At 40.5% G+C, this 23,031-nt stretch overlaps 1 protein-coding gene across 3 annotated transcripts in view; it reads right to left on the reverse strand.

The window, feature by feature from the left end:
* Positions 1-23,031, reverse strand: part of frmd4bb (FERM domain containing 4Bb) — a 374,294-nt gene that overhangs the window by 218,500 nt on the left and 132,763 nt on the right. For 2 of the 3 annotated variants that reach the window (XM_060835693.1, XM_060835691.1), the window contains exon 1: positions 7,798-7,959. The exons of the other annotated variant lie outside the window; for it this stretch is intronic. In XM_060835693.1, the coding sequence (XP_060691676.1) occupies positions 7,798-7,959 (162 nt within the window). Of the gene's footprint in view, positions 1-7,797; positions 7,960-23,031 lie in introns of those variants that run through there. 3 annotated transcript variants of the gene reach the window in all.

A 23,031-nucleotide genomic window follows, 5' to 3' on the forward strand; every position in this document is an offset into this window, starting at 1 on the left:
ATGTCACGAATTGTCTTCAAGATTCAACTTCTGTGGAACTCTTGTTAATTGCATGTTAATCCTATGTACATGGGTTTCTAAGAGTCACCAAGTTCAGAACTAATTATGTTAAGAGACTGTTATCTACACTTTAGCACCCATCCATCTTTAATTGATCTGACGAGCTCTATGACATCATGCACAGATTGCTCTAGGGATGAAATAACCATACACAAGAGGCTGTTGATCCATGCCATTAATGATGGTCTTAAACAGAAACCTAAAATATTTTTAAATTCACAACAGCACCAGCCATAATCATCTATTCTGAAAATAGAATTGATATTGCTGCTAATGAATAGCATACAAAAAGAAATCTTGGGATATTGGTATGGGTATGAAGAGCTGTATTTATTGTCTGTCCCTAAATGCCTTTGAAAAGATGGTGATTAGCAACTTTCTTGAACTGCTGATAGAAGGAGACATGGTGGTGTTAGCAACAGAGTTCCAAGATTTGATGTAGTGATGACCAAAGACCAGTAATAGATTTCAAGTCAGATTTGGAGAGAAAATTGTAGGTGATAGCGTTTCCATGCATCTGCTTCCCTTATTCTTCTATGAGGTCAAAGTCACGAGCTTAAATAAATAAAGGTGCTGAAGAACCTTAGCAAATTGCTGTACTGGATCTTATAGAGGACATATATTGCAATCATCATGAGGTAATAGTGAAGGAAGTCAATCTTGATGATGGTGGATGAGCCGCAATCAATTGATCTGTTTAATCCTCGTGTCTTACTCTTCATTTTAATGTGTGTTTGGAATTTCATTCCTCTACGCAAGTGGAGAGCACTGCTAATGTGCGTTTTTTAGATGGGTTTAGGAGAGTTGCTTGCTGCAGAATTCCCAGGTTCGGACCTCTGCTTATAGCTTCATAAAATATATGACTAGTCTAGGTAAGCTTACAGAATGAAAAAAAAATGTAGAGTTATGAGGATTGAAAGAAATAATGATGGGAAAGCAGAGATCTAACTAGGGCAGCACGGTGGCTCAGTGGTTATCACTGTCGCCTCACAGCACCAGGGTCCCAGGTTCAATTCCAGCCTCGGACAACTGTCTGTGTGGAGTTTGCACATTCTCTGCGTGGATTTCCTCCGGGTGCTCTGGTTTCCTCCCACATTCCAGAGATGTGCAGGTCAGGTGATTTAGCCATGGTAAATTGCCCATAGTGTTAGGTGCATTAATCAGAGGGAAATGGGTCAGGGTGGGTTACTCTTCAGAGGGTCGTTGTGAAACTAGTTGGGCTGAAGGGCCTGTTTCCGCACTGTAGGGAATCTAATCTAATCTAAACTAAAAAACAACTACTATAAGGTTTAAGTTACCAGGAAAGCATTTGGCCAGAAAAATATTTACTGCAGCAAATGAATCAAAACTAGACAAACAATGACAAATCTTCGAGGAGAAAGTGAGGTCTGCAGATGCTGGAGATCAGAGCTGAAAATGTGTTGCTGGAAAAGCGCAGCAGGTCAGGCAGCATCCAAGGAACAGGAAATTCGTCGTTTCGGGCATAAGCTCATTCCTGATGAAGGGCTTATGCCCGAAACGTCGAATTTCCTGTTCCTTGGATGCTGCCTGACCTGCTGCGCTTTTCCAGCAACACATGTTCAACAATGACAAAGACCGTATTCTACAAATATTAAAAAATGCTAAGCATTAGCAGCGATCTTAAAGAAATGACTGTGATCATATTGTCCTTTGAGGGCCTTGAGAAGGCTGAAATAAAATGTTGATAAAATTGACATTTAAAGATGAGAAAGATATGATCTGTTTTTCTGGAGAAGAGTGGATTGAATCAGATAGAGTGAACATAATGCAATGAAGAGGTTCTCAGGATGTTGGTGGAAGAATGCATCTGGATAAGGACTATTTTTAAAATCAATGGAATTCCAAATAGAAATGGTCATCAGTGAGCATCTCCATTTGATCTTATGACAGATGGAAGCTCATTGATGAAGTTGAAATGGTTTGGCTTAGGACTCTGCCTTAAGGAGTTTCTACACAAATGTCCTGGAGGGGAAATGATGGGCTGCCGACAGTCCCAACAATATTCCTTCATTCTGGATATGACTGCAGACATTGTGTGCAGAGAATCTCCTGATTCCCAGCGATTTCAATTTTATGAGGGTTCAAAAACTCTTTGATGCCACACTCAGTAAAATGACATCTTGTTGGCAAGTGGAGTCGGTGTCCTCTCATTGCTTGAATTTAGCATTTTTGTCAATATTTCGATTACAACTATAAGGATTTGTGGCTCGACAAGCTGGTGTGTTAACTGTATTTTTCAAATAACTCATACACCTCAAGGATCAGCAGACTTCATACTTCATCTGAATTGAGTAACTCCTTCCAGATTCTGCTCACACAGCCAAATTCTGCAAATGACAATGTATTAGTGCATGTTACCACCAACACCACTTCCAACTGTCAGCCTCAAGACTGTCTACAATCTAGATCAATCAGAAAAAAGCTCACTAATTAGTGCAATGAACCAAGACGCACAAATATTAGCATGAAACCATTGCTCATAGTGATGTAAATAAAACAAATTTATCAAGTAAATGGAAACTGATATTGAATACATTTTGTCATGAATTTAATGCGGGTATTTAAATAATACTTAATTTACTTTATATAGTTATTGAAGTATCAAAATGCAAACAATGACAGTTTAAAACTGGTATTTTGAGAAAGCAGCAATTTGTTCTCAACTCAGTGTTAAGTAAAAGTTCCATTGTCTTCACTATAATCTACATGCCATCAGTGCAAATGTAAGCTGCTGTACAAATGGAGTTGAATGTATTGAGATTATAAATAGAGACTGAATATGTTTCACCAAGCTGAATAAACGTAGTATCGTAAATTGTGAGCCAAAAAATATCTGTGACGCACTTTGACTGGCTGTATTTATTTGTGTGACACATTGATTCCATTCAAAGACTCTGGCCACATTCAGCATTCACTCTGAGGTAGCAAGAATGTCCAAAGGCAGCCTGATAATCAGTTCCATGTGTGTAAATTGGATTAATAGGAACAATAGCAATCCGGATGTGTACAGTCATACAAAAACAACATTAAATTGAGAATTAGCTTAGTAGTCCTAAACATTACCAATTCTGTCCCAAACTAACAGGAAACAAATTAATTTATCCCAAAACCTATACAAGATATTCAAAATTATTAACAACACAGATGCAATTATTATTCTTGCAACAAAAACACAATATGAATGCGAATGAAGGAAATATCAAAAATGAGTACTGGAGAAACTCAGCGGGTCTGGCAGTATCTGTGGAGAGAGAAACAGAATGTGTTACTTCAGAACTGAATAGAGTAATGGACTTTATAACTTTGAGAAAATGTGGAGGAACAAGTTGAACAGAGGACAGGACAGGGCAAAGGAGATTAGAGGCCACAGATATCACAAAATAAAGGGATTTGTAATGGCTGTAGAGAAGGAAAACATATCCAGGGTAGGTGTTAATGGCAGATTGTAGGTCAGCTCTGCTGAAAGCAAAATTAAGACTGCCAATATGCATTGGTTGTGGGGGAAGGGAGTGGGGGTTGGAAGGGGACAGTACTGGAGAGGGCAGTGTTAGCTGGCAGAAGGGAGTTAAGCAGGGGATAGAAAGTGAAGGACAATGCATATGATCTGAAGTTTTCAATGGAATGCTGTGCCCCGAAGGCTGCAGAATAAGGAGCTGTTCTTCCAGCTTGGGTCAGACTTCATTGAGTTGGCCAAGGATGTAAAATGTGTGTGTATGTGTGTAAGTGTGTGTGTGTAAGTAAGGGAGAGAGGAAGACTGCTGAGACAAGTTCTGTTACAATATAATATCCTTTCAAATACTCCTCAATAGAAATAGCAAATTTGGGCGGCACAGTGGCACAGTGGTTAGCACTGCTGCCTCACAGCGCCAGAGACCCGGGTTCAATTCCCGCCTCAGGCGACTGTGTGGAGTTTGCACGTTCTCCCCGTGTCTGTGTGGGTTTCCTCCGGGTGCTCCGGTTTCCTCCCACAGTCCAAAGATGTGCGGGTCAGGTGAATTGGCCATGCTAAATTGCCTGTAGTGTTAGGTAAGGGGTATATGTAGGAGTATGTGTGGGTTGCGCTTCGGCGGGTCGGTGTGGACTTGTTGGACCGAAGGGCCTGTTTCCATACTGTAAGTAATCTAATCTAATCTAATCTAATTTATTTCTGGAGTGTTCAATGAAAGGAATCATTAATATTATCAATGATCCCATCAGTTCACGTGATGAAAACTCATTTATAAATTATGGTGTAATGTTACGTAGTTTGATTAGACTTACAGTGTGGAAACAGGCCCTCCGGCCCAACAAGTCCACACCGACCCGCCGAAGCGCAACCCACCCATACCCCTACATTTACCCCTTACCTAACACTACGGGCAATTTAGTATGGCCAATTCACCTGAGCCGCACATCTTTGGACTGTGGGAGGAAACCGGAGCACCCGGAGGAAACCCACGCAGACACGGGGAGAACGTGCAAACTCCACACAGTCAGTCGCCTGAGTCGGGAATTGAACCCGGGTCTACAGGCGCTGTGAGGCAGCAGTGCTAACCACTGTGCCACCGTGCCGCCCACTTAAAAGGTAATGAATGCCAATGATCACAGTAAGTATCATAGAATATTATAAAGGTTAATGCGAAAACTTTTTAATTCACTCAAGGCATTTGAATGACACTGGCCAGCATTTATTGCCCATCTTTAGTTGCCTTTGAGAAAATGCTGTGCAGAAATAATGCCCACTGACCATTCTTAATTTTTTATGATCTGGAACAATTCAGAAATTAAGATAATGAATTGCAGATTTATTACACTTGATGCCTCTGATAATTAATCACCAGAACAAATTCTGAATTTGATTAGAAATTGCATAATTCAAATAACTTAATTTGCATTTATACTTTTCCAAAATAGAAATAGAATTTCCAAATAGATTGCACCATTTCCAACATTAAAAGGGAAAGGCACAATGAGAAGTTTGAATTTTGTTTGTAGTTTTTAAATAAAGGCATTGCAGTGAATTACAGGAGTTCCCAGGTTATGAATGGATCCCATTTCCAAGTATTCAGAATTTTATCTGTATGCAAGTTGGAACACAATACAGGGGAGAAAGTGAGGTCTGCAGATGCTGGAGATCAGAGCTGAAAATGTGTTGCTGGAAAAGCGCAGCAGCTCAGCCTGCTGGACACACTTTCCTCAGTCCTGAAGAAGGGCTTATGCCCGAAACGTCGTATCTCCTGTTCCTTGGATGCTGCCTGACCTGCTGCGCTTTTCCAGCAACACAATACAGGGGCACAGCATAAAGTATCTGTTCCTAGATCTAAGTAATTGCAGATTGGATGTTCATAATATACATAAATTGAGTCCATGATTTATGATAGATTTTGTAAAATGTTTGAGGTAGGGATTCAATTAGGCCTATTTTTGCTTCTGAAGAGGCCAATGCTGAAACCCTCTGGAGGTATGCAAATTTTGTGCTGCTCATTTCAATTATTTCAGTGGGCACACTGATCCATACTGCCAACCTGCCTGTGTATTCAACAGTGGGCTTAGATAACAGGATGTTGCATTGGTAACCTAAGCCTCTTAAGGCAACCTGCTTTCTTTTTTAAAAGGGGAGCTGCACTCATGCAACAGCGGGTATACCTATCTCTGGAAGGCTTTCTCTGGTAGAAAAGCTCAAGAAATGGAGCACCAAATTGCGACTGCTGCCATCATGGCTGGAATATCAGTGCTCAGAAGGAAAAGCCATGCTGTCACAGTAGTCCAGTTAATTTGTTCGCCAGTAGATTTTCAGAATTGGCGAGGCAGTGTTACAAAGGACTTCATGGAACGTGAGCCTGATGTTTTCTTTGAGGATGACAGCATTCATGCTTCTACCACTGACACTTCCCTTTCTGTTGCCTCTTAACTAGTCAGCATTGGCTAACACTGTAGTGATATTGCCCAAAGGTGAGCCCACAAATCCACTGCTTTCTCCTCCAGTAAACGCCAGCAGCCTTTCTGAGCCATGCAACATCCATTTTGGTAGCACCAGGTCTGGCCAAGTTAAGCTGGCAAAGGTTCCATTATCCGAACTGCAATGATCACACTCCACAAATCCAGGATACTATAGAAGCAACGCTGCTTCTGCTTATCATGGAACTGAAGAACATTGCAAGGCTGCAGCTCAAACGTAATAAATCTGGAACTGGCAAATATTAATACAGAGTAGGAAAGTACAAAACCCCTTCAATGCAAATAGACATGATGTGGCTCAGAAAATAAAACCACAAATGCTCTCATTTACCTCTCTCAATTTGTCTTTCTATTAGTGATGATTATCTTTTAGTTTATGAATCACTATGCAGAAAACTGGCTATGCAGAAGGTAACACCAGAATAAAAGTCACATTTTAATTTGTTACATTTCAAATAATGTGAAATGTTTTCAACACACTCTGAGAAGAAGTTAGTTTTGAATTAATAAGAGTTCTTTGTTGCACAAGACCGCTTGCTTGATAGAACTCATCAGCCATCTGCCCTATAACAACACTTACATATAATGGGAGATACACATGATACTCTTACTCTAGATTCAGATTCCAGACTGATCAGCTCACTGAATCATTTAGCAATTCACCCAGTATAATTCTGTCGTGCAGTAATCAGAAAATCCCAAGATCAAGTTAACTGACTTCATTGAGAATAGAAGTCCAAGAGGATTATTCTGGGGAGGTGAAAGGATTTCATGGGTTGAGGTCCTTATCAGGGTCTACTGATTTATGCTGCAAGGTGCCTGTGCAGACATTGGATGTAACTAAGGTTGATATGAATACAATTCCCCTCAAAAGATCTGCCTATCTTCTTTGTGAAATTTCTGGTTGCTTGAATGTGGCATCAGAAAGTGATGGTCCCCACAGAACTTTACCCCAGAATGAATCACATCGATCAGGGGAGGAAGGAAGGGCATGGAACAAATCATAAGTGGTTGCAAAACATCATGCAAATCAGATGAATGTGTCATGCACGAGTCATTGCTGATTCAGTATTAATGTCCCAACATATAAAAATATAATTTTAGAAACACTGCAACAAGAACAGTTTTCTGAAGTAATTTCCAACAGCATGTGTTTTACAGACAGCATATCTCAGCAACCTGGCTCTGAAAAATTATTTGATGAATATTCTTCTAATCATTTATTATGGTACAACTTGTACACAGTCCATGAACTGTAATTGAAAGCATTCTAGCCAGGGTATTGTTTAACATTTTTGGTCCTCATGTAACACGATCCACAATTAAGTTCATCTGTAGCTAAAGTAAAACAAAATTATTGTTTCTCCTAAACATCATGGTGCAGTTCAGGTTTTAGTTTAAAGGTTTCAGAAGATTTGAGTGGAGCCTGTTATTTTTAAAAATCTCCTAAATATAACTGTTGTTCCCTTAAATAGGTCCGTCTCAGTGTTTATCATTTCCTCAGGCAAGCATTTTGATGCAAAGCTTTGATGAACCAACTGACTGGTTCTCCCTTAATGGCGATTAACCTTTAATCTCCAAAGGATTAAACTACTTGTTTCAATCAAATAGAAACATATAATTGATTGCAATGTTAAAGCAATTTTTTAGCAAGACATTGAAAAAAAATATTTACACAGAAACAAAATTACCTTGAATGAAAAACAATGACAGGCAACAAATTATTAATAATCTGAACGCACATCTCCTTGCATTAGATAATGTGCTGTGTTAGTTTACCTGGTAAACATCACGCAAGCCACACCATGTCCTCAGTATTTGCTGACAAGCCCTCAGCCTTTCAGTATACCACCTCCTCAAAGTTGAGATTGTTAAGTTCCATACAAACCGGCTGCCATTGAACAGCAGATCTTCCATTCCACACATGAAGGTAGAAGACATTTTTTAAAAAAAATCCTCTTTCAAAAGTTCAAGATTATTAATAAACTAAAATTAGACTGAGAAAACTGTTGGTTTGTTCATCAGAGTTACATTAGCTCATACTCTTGCACTGTGCATAGGGCAGGGAGCTATAAAGAATCAGGTCAGATTCTACACAAACTCTCCTTTCAGTGCACTTCCTGGGCAGACTCCAAGGCATGCCCCTGTGCTGCTTGAAGTCAGGCCAATGGCTTTCGTGGCAGAGTCCGGATGAAAAACCCCTGCACCGTTGCTTTCTAACCTAACAACTCAGACAAAACTCTATTATAACCTCACCAACTGCCAGTAAATGCTGTAATTGAATTCTCTTCTCGTTTCCTAATTTCCTGCCTGCTGTCAAAAAATTCATGATCTGAATAAAGCGAGAGCAAAACTGGCTTCAAAAGGAAAATTTATTACGCAATTCTTCAAGCTTAATAGTGTTTTGCTATCTTGCTGTCAGTCATGTACAGTAGGCAGATTATTTTTGACAATCCTCACAGATTACTTCTGTCAATGTTTCAAAATATTCAATGATGTCCTACACAAGGAAATGGAAATTTTGACATAAATGTAGCTTCAAGACTAGCAGTGAATGCCACAAAATTGGAACTGAACGTTACGTTTCTCCAGATACATTCCGCTATTCACTTACTACAAAGGAAACTGAGAAGTGATAATTTGTGTCAGTTTTCATTCAGTTGCTGCATCTGTTTGCTTCGATCTGGATATGGCACGACTAAAATGCAACATTCATAACGCACAGAAAGTATCAGGAACTCTCCCACCGCAGAAGCGAGTTAATGACTGCACTGCAGAATTCTGCACCCAAATGCTTAATATTTCAAATCTGTTGCAAGTTCAAAGGTTAATTGCTGGCAGACCCCAACACGTTCTTGGGCAAGAGCTGATCCTGGTTGTTAACAGTTAATAGGGTAATTAATGTTTTTTAGTCCCTCTTCGGACTTGGATTTCCTGAGCAGACTGGAAAAAAATAACAAACTGTTCTCCATGCTACCACCCTGTATTCCCCTGAAGAAAGCTGCACAGAGATCTTTTAACCGAACGTGCGTTGCATTTGGCTCGAAGCTTTCTCTCAGCTGTGATTCTGTTTTGGACTTCTCGCTTGGAAATGAACCACATACATTCAAAACTAGCCAGATTTAAAATTACATTCAACTCCACCAATAGCAGAAATGCAAACTCCACCCAAAACAAAAAAAAGATCAGCCGTTAGCTAACATACTACAAAAAGACGCTGGATTTATTTAATCCGTTTTTTGTTTAATCTACAGCATAGCCATTTTGGTTAGAACATTTGACCATGGATCCGTTAGCAGCTGTATTGAGTTACAGTGATCCACAACCTTCAGATAATAAGAATTAATTTACCCTGTTTCAAAATGTAACCAATATCTTTCTTTTCAAATCTGCAGCAGTTCAGGGACAAATAATGCTGCCAATCAGGAAATCATCTGCATCGCCAAAATATAATTCAAGTTAAACACCAAGGGCTGGAAGTCCCGAGAAACGGCAATCTCATGCAGATTGCATCATGATAATACAGGTATAAAAAAGAATGATTGATATTCAGCTTTAGAAGTTCTACTCTGAATCTACATATATGTTGGAATCGGACAGGCAATATCTATTAATAGTCACCTGATAATGGCATTCCTTCTGCCACTTCTTTACATGTAGCAATGCCTCTGTCCCTGAATACTCATTGTTTTGGTTCAAAAATATACTTTATTCATTAAAAAAAAGTCTTTATATTCAAAAATGGTCACGGGAGCAGTTCAGTTCTGTACAGTCTTTGAATACAGAAAAACAAACATTGGAGTTTGGTTTTTCTGACCGTTCCAACGGACCCAAAGCATTTCTGCTTATGCAAGATACTATTTACATAAATTTGAGGCACTGGGAGGATCTGATAACTTCAGCATCTTGAATGTGCGTCAATGTGGACTATTTAAATTCATAAGTAATATGGAGAAAAGCATGAGTAAAGTTAGAGTAATAAATCTGGCATTAAATCTAATCAATGCAAATTTGTTTATTTTATTTCAGTCAATCGTTCTCAAAGGGAAAAAAAAACAGAATTGTGCCAAAGCAAATTAAAAACAAAATGCCCAGTATTATTATGTTCTAGTTTCCCACTTATCATGCAGTCTTTGCTAATAAATGTCATCAGAAAACAGTCTTTTGTGCAGTATCTTCCCAGTCCCTGAATAATCTGGGTATTGGTGTAGAAGTTGGGAAAATCACAAGATGCTCAGTGAGAAGCCTCTTGGCAGACAGCAAAAGGTTCCATTTTCCAACCAAGTCCTGAATGGCAATTCAAGATTCCTGTAAGTGAGGGACAACAAGGGGTGGAGTTACTATTATGTTTCCCTATTCTGAACCTGGAGACCTGGGTTCAAGTCCCACCTGCTTCAGAAGTATGTAATAACATCACTGAACAGGTTGATGAAAAAAAAACACATACCCAGGGATCTCAATCATGTGGTACTGTGTGAAACCTGTAATTTAATAGTATATCTGATGCCATGTCTGCCACTGCATATTATAAAACCAAGATCATGGGGATATATATTTGTTTCTATATATGTTTCTGACTCAATGTCAGTATCATCAACTGAACACGAACTAAGCCAAATCAGAGTTTTAAAAATTAAGTGACTTGTGCCAAAAATCATTGGAGGATTCTCAGAGTGGTCTGATTGACATGGGCTGTGGTGAGATTTGTAGCAGATGTGGACTAGTTCGATATTTGCAGCATCTAACATCATCTTTTATGCCTTTAGTGAACAGTGACGAGAATGTCCACCAGACACTGGCATTTTGCCAATTAAGGAGGAATTATTGTTTGTCAAACATTTTGTTAACAGCCCAACTTACCCATTAATCTTCATCTTTCTACCGTACTGAGCATGCTGAAAAAGCTCAACATTGAGGAGACATGATACTGAAATTGCATCCTCTGACTAGGACCCCAGGCCCCTGGAGAATCTCTGTGCCACCTTCTCCTTCTCTGACATCTTCACAAATGTCTTTGACCAAGCAGGGCACTTGACATGCCACTGCTTAGCTGGGTGCACAGGGGTCCTCTATTGATGATGCAGGTCTATCAATGGATATTAACTGAGTGGGAAAAGTATGTGGCAAGCTGGAGATAGAATCAGATAAGGAGCACACCACAATGGGTAGGGTACGTAAGTAATAATGAACACTTGCTAAGATATGGTAAGAGCTCATGTTCGACGTTGTGGCAAAAAACTCCACCAAGATTTCTTGTCGCTACTCTAAGAAAGAAATATTACGTCCATTGCAGGTTTCTGCCGTCCACACACATTGGTTTAAGATTCAGTTCATTCAAACGGGCCACACACAACTTGAAAGAATGAGATTCCATCAGTTGCATTGGCTTGGCAAAGCTCAACAAATTACACTTTCTTTGGCTCATATTTTAGAAACGTTTTCATGTCAAAGGAGTTTCACTTATTCAGAAATTGGCTAGGGCACACCAATCAAACCAGTCGACAGCTTGTTGTAATTTTTAAGTGTCTTTGAATTATTTTCAAATAAGTTACGCACAGGCAGAAAATTGGTCTCGTGACTAAAATATTTATTTTAGCAGAAAGTACACTTAAATACATCAATTTTTTTAAAAAAGTAAGGTATGTACTCAGTATTGTGTTAAGGGCTTTAGGACCTTGGAGCAGACTTGTGATGATGTTGTGCAGCTGCTCCCTACTGGACATAAAGAGCAGAGTTTGCAGAACCAGTTCTATCTATAGAGGAGATGAGATTGGACTGATACAGAAGTAGTTGTAGATACTAGTTTCTTAAAACGGGGGATCCAAGATGGCGCCGATCTAAGAAGATGGCACTGCAGAGCTCTGCATCGCAGCACAAGTGGGATGATCTTTCAGCCCGCCCAACCTGGACCATCACATCATCTTGGGACTCCGGAAAGATTGTGGAGTCCCAAGAAACTTCTAAAAGTTAACTTACCTGCATTTCCAGTCATCCAGAGATGCCGATAAAGGGAGGAGGAGCATCCAGAGACTGGGCCGCAGGATTCTCTGAGTCAATTACCTTCCAGGTCTTGGTGAATGAGCTTGCAAAATCTCGCAAGATGTTGGGGAAACAGATTAAAGTGAAACTGGCTCGAATCTCTCTCATGCTGTAGAAGCATGAGCAGCAGTTGGGAGATCCGGAGAAGAGGATGGATGTGGTGGATCACAGGGTCACAGTGGTGGAAGCTGATGCCAATTCTGGAGATGCAGGTCTATAATTTGTGTGACCAAGTGGATAATCTTGAGAACAGGGGCAGGAGAAAAACATTTGGATCATCGGTCTGCCTGAGGATAAGGAAGGTGAGTGGCCTGTGGAATTTGTTGAAGATTGGCTGCCGAATTCCTTGACTTGGAGGCTGGCATGAGAGGATTAAAGATGGAGAGGGCTCACCGGGTCGCTGCGCAGAGATCAGGTTTGGGTCAATGTTATTGTCCTCTCCTGGTGCGGTTCCATCATTACCGGGATAAGGAAAGAGTCATGGGGAAGGATCCGACGGTCCTAATTTATGAGGGCTCCACGATCATGTTCTTTCAGGACTTCTCAGCAGCGGTGATCCAGAAACGAAAATCTTATGACGGTGTCAAGAGAAGACTGAAGGAGCTTGGGATTCAGTACTCCCTGAGGTATCAGGCGGTGCCTCGAGCACCTTAGATGGATCCATACAGCTCTTTGACATGTCGGAGTAGGCAAGAGACTGTGGACAAATTAACCTAATTTCAACAATTTTAGTGTGTATAAACAGTGTAGTTTGGGTATATCTTTATTGTTTTGTAAAAGAAACGGAGGATGTCCAGTTGGAGCTTTATTTTTCTGTCAATAATAATTTGGTTTAAGCTATGTTTGGTGGCAGTTGAGATGTACATTTTCAATTCCTAAGTTAGGTTATACCAAAGGATGGGTGTGGTATTTATTCCTTCTTTTAAAAAAATTTTAAAAATTCATCTTCGTATTCTATGGTGTGTTTACTCTTTTCTGCTTATGTTTGCGGTGCAGCTCTTGCTGGGAGAAGTGAAATTGGTTGGGATGGTTAGGTGCCTACTATGGGCAGTTTCAGATGGGTAGTTCCCCCTCTGGGCAGGGGGTGAGTTCCCCTACTCAGCCCTGTTGGCGCTTTACACTTTGGTTTGTTTTTCGTTGTTTTTAATTTTTAATTGTTTTGTAGGTTTGTTAAATGTAGTGGTTTTAGCTTATGTAGTTTTATATTTGGTGGATCATATGACACTAAGGCTTAGCAATTTGTGGTTCGGGTTCCTCCTGTCTGGAATTTAAAATGTTATTGCAGAAGGTTATGGCTAATGACTTGATTAAATGGTGTACCTGGAATGTCAAGGAAAGTCACTCACCAATTAAGAGGAAGAAAGTAGTCTTGGGTCTTAGAAAGGAGAAGGTGGATATTGCTTTGTTACAGAAGACACACTTGGATGACAAGGAGCATCTGAAATTACATCAGAATGGATTTGACGGAGTTTATTTTTCATCACTTAATACCAGAAGTAGGGGAGTGGCTATATTGGTTAGGAAGAATCTCCCATTTAAGTTGTTAGAGTGTGTTAAAGACACACACGGGTGTTTTGTAATTCTTAAAGCCTTGATAAATGGGGAAGAATATGGTGTTTTAAAGTTTATCCCCTTAATTTTTCAGTCGATTCTTTTTCTCAACGGATACCCTCTGTACAAACTAAACTGTTAGGATCTGTATGGAGAGTTAGGGTTGGCAGATGTTTGGAGGTGTCTCCTCCCTACAGGCAGGGATTTTACATTTTTCTCCAATTTGCACAGACATCACACTAGGATTGATTTTTTTCTGACCTCTGTGGTAACCCTGGATTTGCTGGCATCTTATACGATTGGTAATATTACCCTGTCTCGATCATGCTCCAGTGTACCTTATGGTTAAGGTTACAGACGTTACAGTGGGTTTGAGACACTGCTGAATGGAGCCCTTTATCCTCAAGGAGAAGTCATTTGTGGAGTATTTCTCCAGGGAACTTCGGGCATTTCTAGACATCAACTTAGGCTCGATTGATAGAGTCATAGAGATGTACAGCATGGAAACAGACCCTTCGGTCCAACCCGTCCATGCCAATCAGTTATCACAACCTAATCTCGTCCCACCTGCCAGCATCCAACCCATATCCCTCTGAACCCTTCCTATTCATATACCCATCCAAATGCCTTTTAAAATGTTGCAATTGTACCAGCCTCCACCACTTCCTCTAGCAGCTCATTCCATACACATACCACCCTCTGTGTGAAAAAGTTGCCCCATAGGTCTCTTTTATATCTTTCCCCTCTCACCCTAAACCTATGCCCTGTAGTTCTGGACTCACCCGCCCATAGGGAAAACACTTTGTCTATTTATCCCATCCATGATTTGGAGATGCCGGTGTTGGACTGGGGTGTACAAAGTTATAAATCACACAACACCAAGTCAAAGTCCAACAGGTTTAATTGGAAGCACACTAGCTTTCGGAGCGTCACTTCTTCATCAGATGGTAGTGGAGGGCTCAATCTTAACACACAGAATGTGTGTGTGTGTGTAGTGAGTGCAGAGTGTCATAAGTCTGTGAGGGGGTGCATGTGTGAGTGTGGGAGTGTGTATGTGTGTTTGTAAGGGTGTGTGTGTGAGTGCCTGTGTGTGTGTATGTATGTAGGAGTATCTGTGTGTATGTATAGTGCAATGATGGCCACCTCTAATGTGACATGAACCCAAAGTCCCGGTTGAGGCCCTCCCTATGGGTACTGAACTTAGCTATCAGCCTCTGCTCAGCCACATTTCGCTGTTCCCTGCCGGGCCTCAACTGGGACCTTGGGTTCATGTCACATTACAGGTGACCACCATTGCACTACCTACCTACACACACACACACACACACACACACACACACACACTCACACATGCACCCCATCACAGACATAAAACACTCTACACTCACTACACACGCAAACATACACTTTCTCACACTCACAACCCCAACCCAGACAGCCACACACACACAGACAAAGACCCACATGCACACATATATTTTGTGGGGTGAATTTGTACTTGCAGAGTTACATTGTACTTTGATCAAAAACTACATGAATTCATGTAAAACTCCATTATCTCACTTTTTAGATTAGAATCAATCTAAACATCATGGCATAGACAAGAACACAGGGGGCCAACACCTTCAACATATTGTCTAGCTATCACCATTGTTAACAGCTAACCTGAGAATGAAACTTTTTTTAAAAAAGGTTTTGTGATTTACACATGAAAGAAGTGAAACTATCACTGTATTCTAACAGATGAAACGCTTAACAGACGAAACGCTTAACAGACAATCAACTTTTCAATGTATAATTTCAGTTACATCACACTGTAAATTTTTGCTATAAATTCTGTGTTAGGATTGAGCCCTCCACTACCACCTGATGAAGGAGCGATGCTCCGAAAGCTAGTGTGCTTCCAATTAAACCTGTTGGCCTATAACCTGGTGTTGTGTGATTTTTAAACTTTATCCTATCCCTGCCACTCATGATTTTATAAACCTCTATAAGGTCACCCTTCAGCCTCCAACACTCCAGGGAAAACAGTCCTAGCCTATTAAACCTCTCCCTATATCTCAAATCCTCAACCCTGGCAACATGCTTGTAAATTTTTTCTGAACACTTTCAAGTTTCACAATGTCTTTCTGATAGGAAGGAGACCAGAATTGACACAATATCCTAACAGCGGCCTAACCAATGTCCTGTATAGCTGCAACATGACCTCTTGTATTCAATACTGTGACTAATAAAGGTAAGCATATCAATTGCCTTCTTCACTATCCTATCTACCAGCGACTCCACTTCCAAGAAGCTATGAACCTGCACTCCAAGGACTCTTTGTTCAGCAACACTCCGTAGGACCTTACCATTCAGTGTATAAGTCCTGCTAAGATTTGCTTTACCAAAATGCAGCACCTCGCAATTATCTGAATTAAACTCCATCTGCCACTTCGCAGCTCATTGGCCCATCTGATCAAGATCCCGTTATCATCTAAGGTAAATTTCTTTGCTGTCCACTGCACCTCCAGTTTTGGTATCATCTGCAGACTTACCTAACTATACCTCTTATGCTCACATCCAAATCATTTATATAAATGACGAGAAGTAGTGGACCAGCACCGATCCTTGTGGCACTCCACTGCTCACAGGCTTCCAGTTTGAAAAGCAAGCCTCCGGCACCACCACCCTCTGACTTCTACCTTTGTGCCAGTTCTAGATTCAAATAGCTAGTTCTCCCTGTACTCAATGAGATAACCTTGCTAACCTGTCTCCCATGGGGAACCTTGTCGAATGCCTTACTAAAGTCCATATAGATCACATCGACCGCTCTGCCCTCATCAATCCTCTTTGTTACTTCTTCAAAAAACTCAAATCAAGTTTGTGAGACAGGATTTCCCACGCACAAAGCCATGTTGTCTATCCCTAATCAGTCCTTGCCTTTCCAAATACATGCACATCCTGTCCCCTCAGGATTCCCTCCAACAACTTGCCCACCACCGAAGTCAGGCTCACTGGTCTATAGTTCCCTGGCTTGTCCTTACCACCTTTTTAAAACAGTGGCACCACATTAGCCAACCTCCAGTCTTCCAGCACCTAACCTGTGACTATCAATGACATAAAAAGTTCATCTGTCCTCTGGGAAACTGCCAAAGCCTGTGGAAGTGGGTTAGTTATTTCCTGTTCCGCCAGTAGGAAGCGGCAGAAGGGTGAGCAGCAACGTCACTTGAAGCACGGTTGAAGGCAGCCGAGAAGGCTTACTTTGACAGACCCTCATTGGTCAAGCTACAAAGGATTACAGCGCTGCAATCTGCATTAAATTCCATGCTCAGCAGATTGCAAAGAAGGAGCTGGCTTTTGTAAAGCAAAGGTTGTATGAGCATGGCATGCCACACAAATACTTAGTTATCTTACCAGGAAAAGGAATGCCCCACAGTGATTAGGGAAGTGTCTGAGAACCTAACATGTGATTCTAAAAAGATTAATACGGCATTCCAGAGATTTTACTCAAAGTTATACCAATCCGAGGATTGTGAGGAGGGGTAGGCCAAAATGGAATTTTTTTTTAAAAAGGATCTGAAGCTCCCGGGCATGACTCCCAAACAAGAGTCCTTTCTTAATGCCCTTTTACCAGAACAAGAAGTTGTGAGGCAGCTTCAGAGTGGAAAGGCACCTGGTCCTGACAGACTTCTCAGTGAATTCTATAAGGAATTTATACATATACTGTCAGGCCCGATGCTGAATATGTTTCATGATTCATGATTCATACAGTCATGAAGGACCCAGAAGACTGTGCTTCGTGCAACCCCATCTCACTCTTAATTGTGGACTTTAAAATCCTCTCTAAGACTCTTGTGTTAAGGCTGGAGACTGAGTTACCTTTATTATTAAAAAAGGATCAGATGTACTTCATAAAGGTTCACAGATCCTAGAATAACATTAGGAGGCTGCTTAATGTAATTCAAGCAAGTCAACAACAGTCAATACAGGGATTAGTGATTTTTCTAGATGCAGAGAAGGTATTTGACCGAGTTGAGTGACCGTACCTTTTCAATACGCTGGAGCGGTTTGGTTTGGGCGAAGTCTTTATAAGATGGATAAAGGTTCTCTACGGTGGCCCCCTCACGGCGGTCATCACCAATGGGGTACGATCAAGCAATTTTAATATTTTTAGGGGCAGCCGGCAGGGCTGTCCCCTTTCACCACTGCTTTTTATGTTGGTGATTGAACCATAGACAGAGGCCATTAGTGGGAATCTCAATATATTAGCTTCAGAAGTGGGGTCAAAGATTTTGTTGTATGCAGGCGATGTCCTAATTTGTTTGACAAATCCAGCAGTTTCAGTGCCTTGCCTGATACAATGGTTCGCGCATTTGGTGCTTTTTCGGGACACAAGATTAATTTTGCGAAATCAGAGGCTAGGCCTATGGGTGGTCTTACAAAGGAGCTAGGTCTTGAGGACGACTGCAGATTCCCAATTAGGTGGTCACAGAGGAGTTGTGTGTTTTTGGGCATATGCATTACTTCAGTTCTGAACTGGCTGTTCAAAACCAGTTTACTCCAATTATTTGGGTAAAATTAAACAAGACATTCAAAGATGGGAAGCACTTCCGGTTCTCGTAGTTGGGTTGGATAGCACTTATTACGATGAATATTCTCCCCCGTTTACTATACCCGATACAGATGCTCCCCCTGATTTTCAATAAGCAAACATTCAGGAGACTGAACGGCTGGTTCAGTTCCTGTGTTTGGCATCGTAAGTGACCTCTCATTAAATTAGCTAAACCGCAACCGCCTCACAGACTGTGGGGGTGGGAGTGTACCTTCCAGGCATTAAAAATTACCTACTGAGCTCCCTTTTGTCCTACTTGAGTGATTGGGTTTATGGGGACCCTCTTTCAATGTGGCTAGATATCGAAGCCTTCCAGGCAAGGTGTCCCCTTACCAGTTTGCTGTTTTTGGACAAAATGAGGACAGTTAGGAAATATTGCCATAACCCAATAGTCATCAATACTGTTAAAGCGTGGAGGCAATTCAGCAGAGGGAGGGCAATATTGGCAAAACTTCTTCGTTTGCACCTTTAGTCGGTATGCCGTGTTTTCAACCGGGGATGTTAGATTCAGGATTTAAAAGTTGGACAGCAAGGGGTGTTTCTTGCATGGGCGATTTATTTGAGGGAGACGTAATGATGTCCTTCAATCAGATAATCTAATAGAGAACTCTTTTGTTTTTTTCAAGCTGGGGATTTTATTCAAAAAAAGACTGTACTTTTGACTGATCCCTATAAATCCGATATAGAGAGGAGGGTGCTAAGTGCTAAGGGTACACTTCCTCTCAGTACTTTATATGTTTCATGATTCATACAGTCATGATTGTCTCCCACCATCTCTGAGAAAGGCCAATATTTCACTTATTCTTAAAAAAGGGAAAGCCTGGGAGGTGCTTTCTCAGATATGTTTGATCAACTATGCAGGATGTGGGAGAGAGAGTTGGGTGTTGAAGTTTCCTCAGAGGCATGGGAGGATATTTGGGGGAATGCAAGGAAGGTATCCATAATACCATGCTTTACAGTTGAAGATTCTCTCAAGGGTCCACTTGGCTATGGACCGTTTGTTAAACCAGGGGTATCTTCAGCATGTCCCAAGTGCAAGGTGTTTACGGCACTCTTACCCATTGTCTCTGGTCTTGCGATAGACTTCAAACATATTGGAGTCTATGACGGATGCAATGGAGAGGATTTTGGGTGTAAGAATGGAGAAGGACCCCCTCTCTCTCTATCTCTCTCTCCTTCTGGGCCTACCTACTGTGTTCCCTGCAGATGTGCATAAGAAAATCTTTTCAATATTCTCACGTTCTGCGCAAGAAAGAATATCTTGCTAGGTTGGGTATCTGAAAACCCCCCAGGCCTGTCGGGTTGGCAGAAGATTGATATGGAGCATATTCCCTTGGATTTTCTCTCAGATATGGTACACCGCAAAACTGAGAATTTTTATAAGACATGGCAGCCCTTTTTGAAATACCTGGACGCAGATTTATCTGCCACACTAACAAGGGCTTTTATATAGCCGTAACGATTGTGTTTTACGAGTCCAATATCCAGGGAGCATGAGCATTTTGTTTGGCTGGGCTGAGTTATTACTATTTATTAGTTTGTTGTTAGTTTTTTTAAAAATTAAATAGTCAGTTTTGATTTTTCTATTCTATACTTTTCTATATATGTTTATATATTTGAACGCGAGGGTGGGTTGGGTTTTTTTAACTTCAGTTTTTGTATTGTTTTGAATTGTATTGTTTTGTACTTGTAATATGTAAAAATCTATTTTTCCAATAAAAATATATTTTAAAAAAACGATTAACACAGACAGATTAGGGTCAAAAAGTGTGGTGCTGGAAAAGCATAGCCAGTCTGGCAGCATCCGAGGAACAGGGGAATTGACATTTCAAACATAAATGCTAATGCTCGAATCGTCGATTCTCCTGCTCATCGGATGCTGCCTGACCGGCTGTGCTTTTCCTGCATCATACTTTTTGCTTCTGATCTCTAGCATCTGCAGTCCTCACTTTCTCACAGTCAGATTAAAGTCTGGTATATCTCAGATTACCCTATTTAATTGCTTTTAGACTTAATATTCAATAATTAAGGTTTGAAAGAAACCCAAGGCTGAAGACAGTTCTTGACCTCACTTTCTCCTTGACCAGTCCATCTTGAATCCAAACTCTTCAAAGTGGGCACAAAAGGGGCATGATAGAAGGTTCTGTTATACTGGTTGACAGTGCTTTGTTCAGGTTGATGTTATGTTTCTGATTACACACACTAATTTTGGCAGGAATGTGAACTGTAACCTAGTCCATGTCATTCCACACACTTGGAACTCAAATTCAAGATTGAGCCAAAAAAAGAAATGGTTACCCTCTACAACTGCACTCCCAATTCATTAAAAACACAGAAAAAGTTACATAATATTTTATCACTCGTGAACCCTTTGGATTAAATATGTAGTTTGTCACAATCAGACCACCAACTTTATCTTATGATATTGTGAAGAAGCAGGAACTTTACTTTTGACAGCGCCAGTTGACAGAGCGAGAAAACCAGGTGAATTCTTATCGGAATAATATTGAAACTGAGCAAGCCAAACTTCAGGGAAAGAAAGAGTTTTAGCACATTTGATCATTACTGCCAATGCATTCATTCAATTTGAAACAGCATCTGTAGGTATCACAATTTAAAAAATAAAACACTGCAACACTTTCCAAGAATGGAGAAAATATGAGAAAAGTACCAAAGTCAAAGAAAATTAGTTCCACACAGAAGACTTCTGTGCAAATCAAAGGAAGTTAGCAGCCAATTTCAGGAATTAGATGTGGTGGAACAAATTGTCATGTTTGACTCCAATCCATTCTTCCAAGTAGATATGAATGACTTAGATCCCCAATTCTATCAGATACTTGAGTTACAAATCAATGAGTTGATATGGAGATAATTACTATGCAAAATGATATTGAGCTAATCAAGAGACAGTGATTTTTGTGTACTCAAACACAGAAAATTACCTGCTTCCATCATTCTGTACATTTGAAGTGGAAGCTTTTTCTTACTCCACATTCCTTTGACACAGCGTTCTCCCAAATGAAAATAACCAAGTCCCAAGTATCGAAAATCCCCCCTCACAGACACCCATTTGATGGGTGTATATGAGTAGCGTCTCAAACTACAATTCAGACTTCAAGACACTGGCAGATAATACACACTCACAGGCATGACAATGAGACTTGGTGACCAGAGGACAAAATTAATCACATAATATACTTGGTCTTAAATTTATACTGCAGTAAAAAATAAAATATAATTCTGGATTTTCTTCAGGGTAATCCTGGGTTGCACTTAAATTCAATATGTGATCATGCTCAGAAAGGCGAAGGACCACTGTTCTACTCAATTTAAATAAAATGCTTGTATTCTGATACTCAAATTCTTCTTAATGTTGGCATACAATTTGTCTTATTAATTGCTTGCTGCACCTTCTTGTTAACTTTCAGTGACTTATGAACAAGGACACCCAAGTCCCTTTGAATCAATACTTCCCAATCTTTATATTTTACAAAGTACTCTGCACCTCCAATCCTCTAACCAAAGTGGATAACATCACATTTATCCACATTATGTTACATCCATTACGTTTTGCCAACTGACTCACTTGCCTATTAGTTCTTTGTACTATCCTCACAACACAGTCCCACCTACTTGTGAGCCAACCATAAACATGTCTGCGATTAGTCAGCCCGTTCCCACCCCCCAATGTTGGACTTTTCCAGACATTTTGGGCATGAATGTGCTCCCCACTGCTGTATATTTTGAGTATTGCTGCCCAATCCAAGTTTCCAAAATGTGTCAAATCAGCCTCAGAAGCTGGTTGCTTTCATGATCCGCCAACTGCAAAGCTTTCGGCATAGCTTATTGTTCTCCCCAACAGTACACATGACACAAGCTGCATCACAAGTGTTGTGTGTATCATTCTGAATGTCTCCAGTTGTCAAAGCACTAACTCCAGTGTTGCTACATTGCCAAATATTGTGACCTCCAAGTTTAAGTAAATGTGGTGCGTCCCTGCAGAGTACACTACACTTCGTGGTGGGTAAATAAAGACACTGTGGGATTTCCCCGTGGTTTATTTGCAGAATCTTAAACATAGTAATGTGTTTCCACGTCTGCCAGACACTTAGTTCAAAATGTAGTTAAAAATATTTTTGAAGCAAGGCAAGAAACTGTTACTTTGTGTATTTGTACAACGCTGTCTTAAATCTGTTGCTATTTGAGTGTTGATGGATATAGTTTTCAACGATGCATACTCTAGTAATCAAATGTTGACATGTGTTTGGCAACTCTCAACCATTTCCATCAGATTTTAGTGTGGTAATATTTCAATTCTTTGAAAAACGGGCCATAGCAGAATCAAAGCAAATATTTATTGTGACATTGAGTTGGCTGACTCGGAGTGCGCTGTGTTTCAGTTTGAGGTGGATAATTGCAATTTGTCTTGAAGTAGGAGACAGCTGAAGATATGTGTGCAAGAATATGAATACAAAACAGCAATCACTGGATTAGAGAACCATAGAGCAATGATCCCAAAAGATACCAGCCTTACTGTTAATTGAAACTATCCCACTCAATATAAAAAGTATCAGCCTGCAAACCGAACACATTAACAGCAGTTACAGTATTACTTTATTGACCAAAAAGTTTAAGTTATACAAACACCACAAAAAGCTCAACTGACTTTCCAGCGTAGAGGGCCCATGTTTACTTCCTGTTCAATGATGTGTCAGCTGATTCAATCTAGAAAGGATGCCATTGCTAATTCCAGCTGCAATGTGCACAAAATGCATCCAGTAGGGACAGGACTCAGACCTGAATTCCAGTACTGAATGTTTTATCAGAAT

Source organism: Hemiscyllium ocellatum, chromosome 14, assembly GCF_020745735.1.
Source record: "Hemiscyllium ocellatum isolate sHemOce1 chromosome 14, sHemOce1.pat.X.cur, whole genome shotgun sequence".
NCBI classification, from domain to species: Eukaryota; Metazoa; Chordata; class Chondrichthyes; order Orectolobiformes; family Hemiscylliidae; genus Hemiscyllium; species Hemiscyllium ocellatum.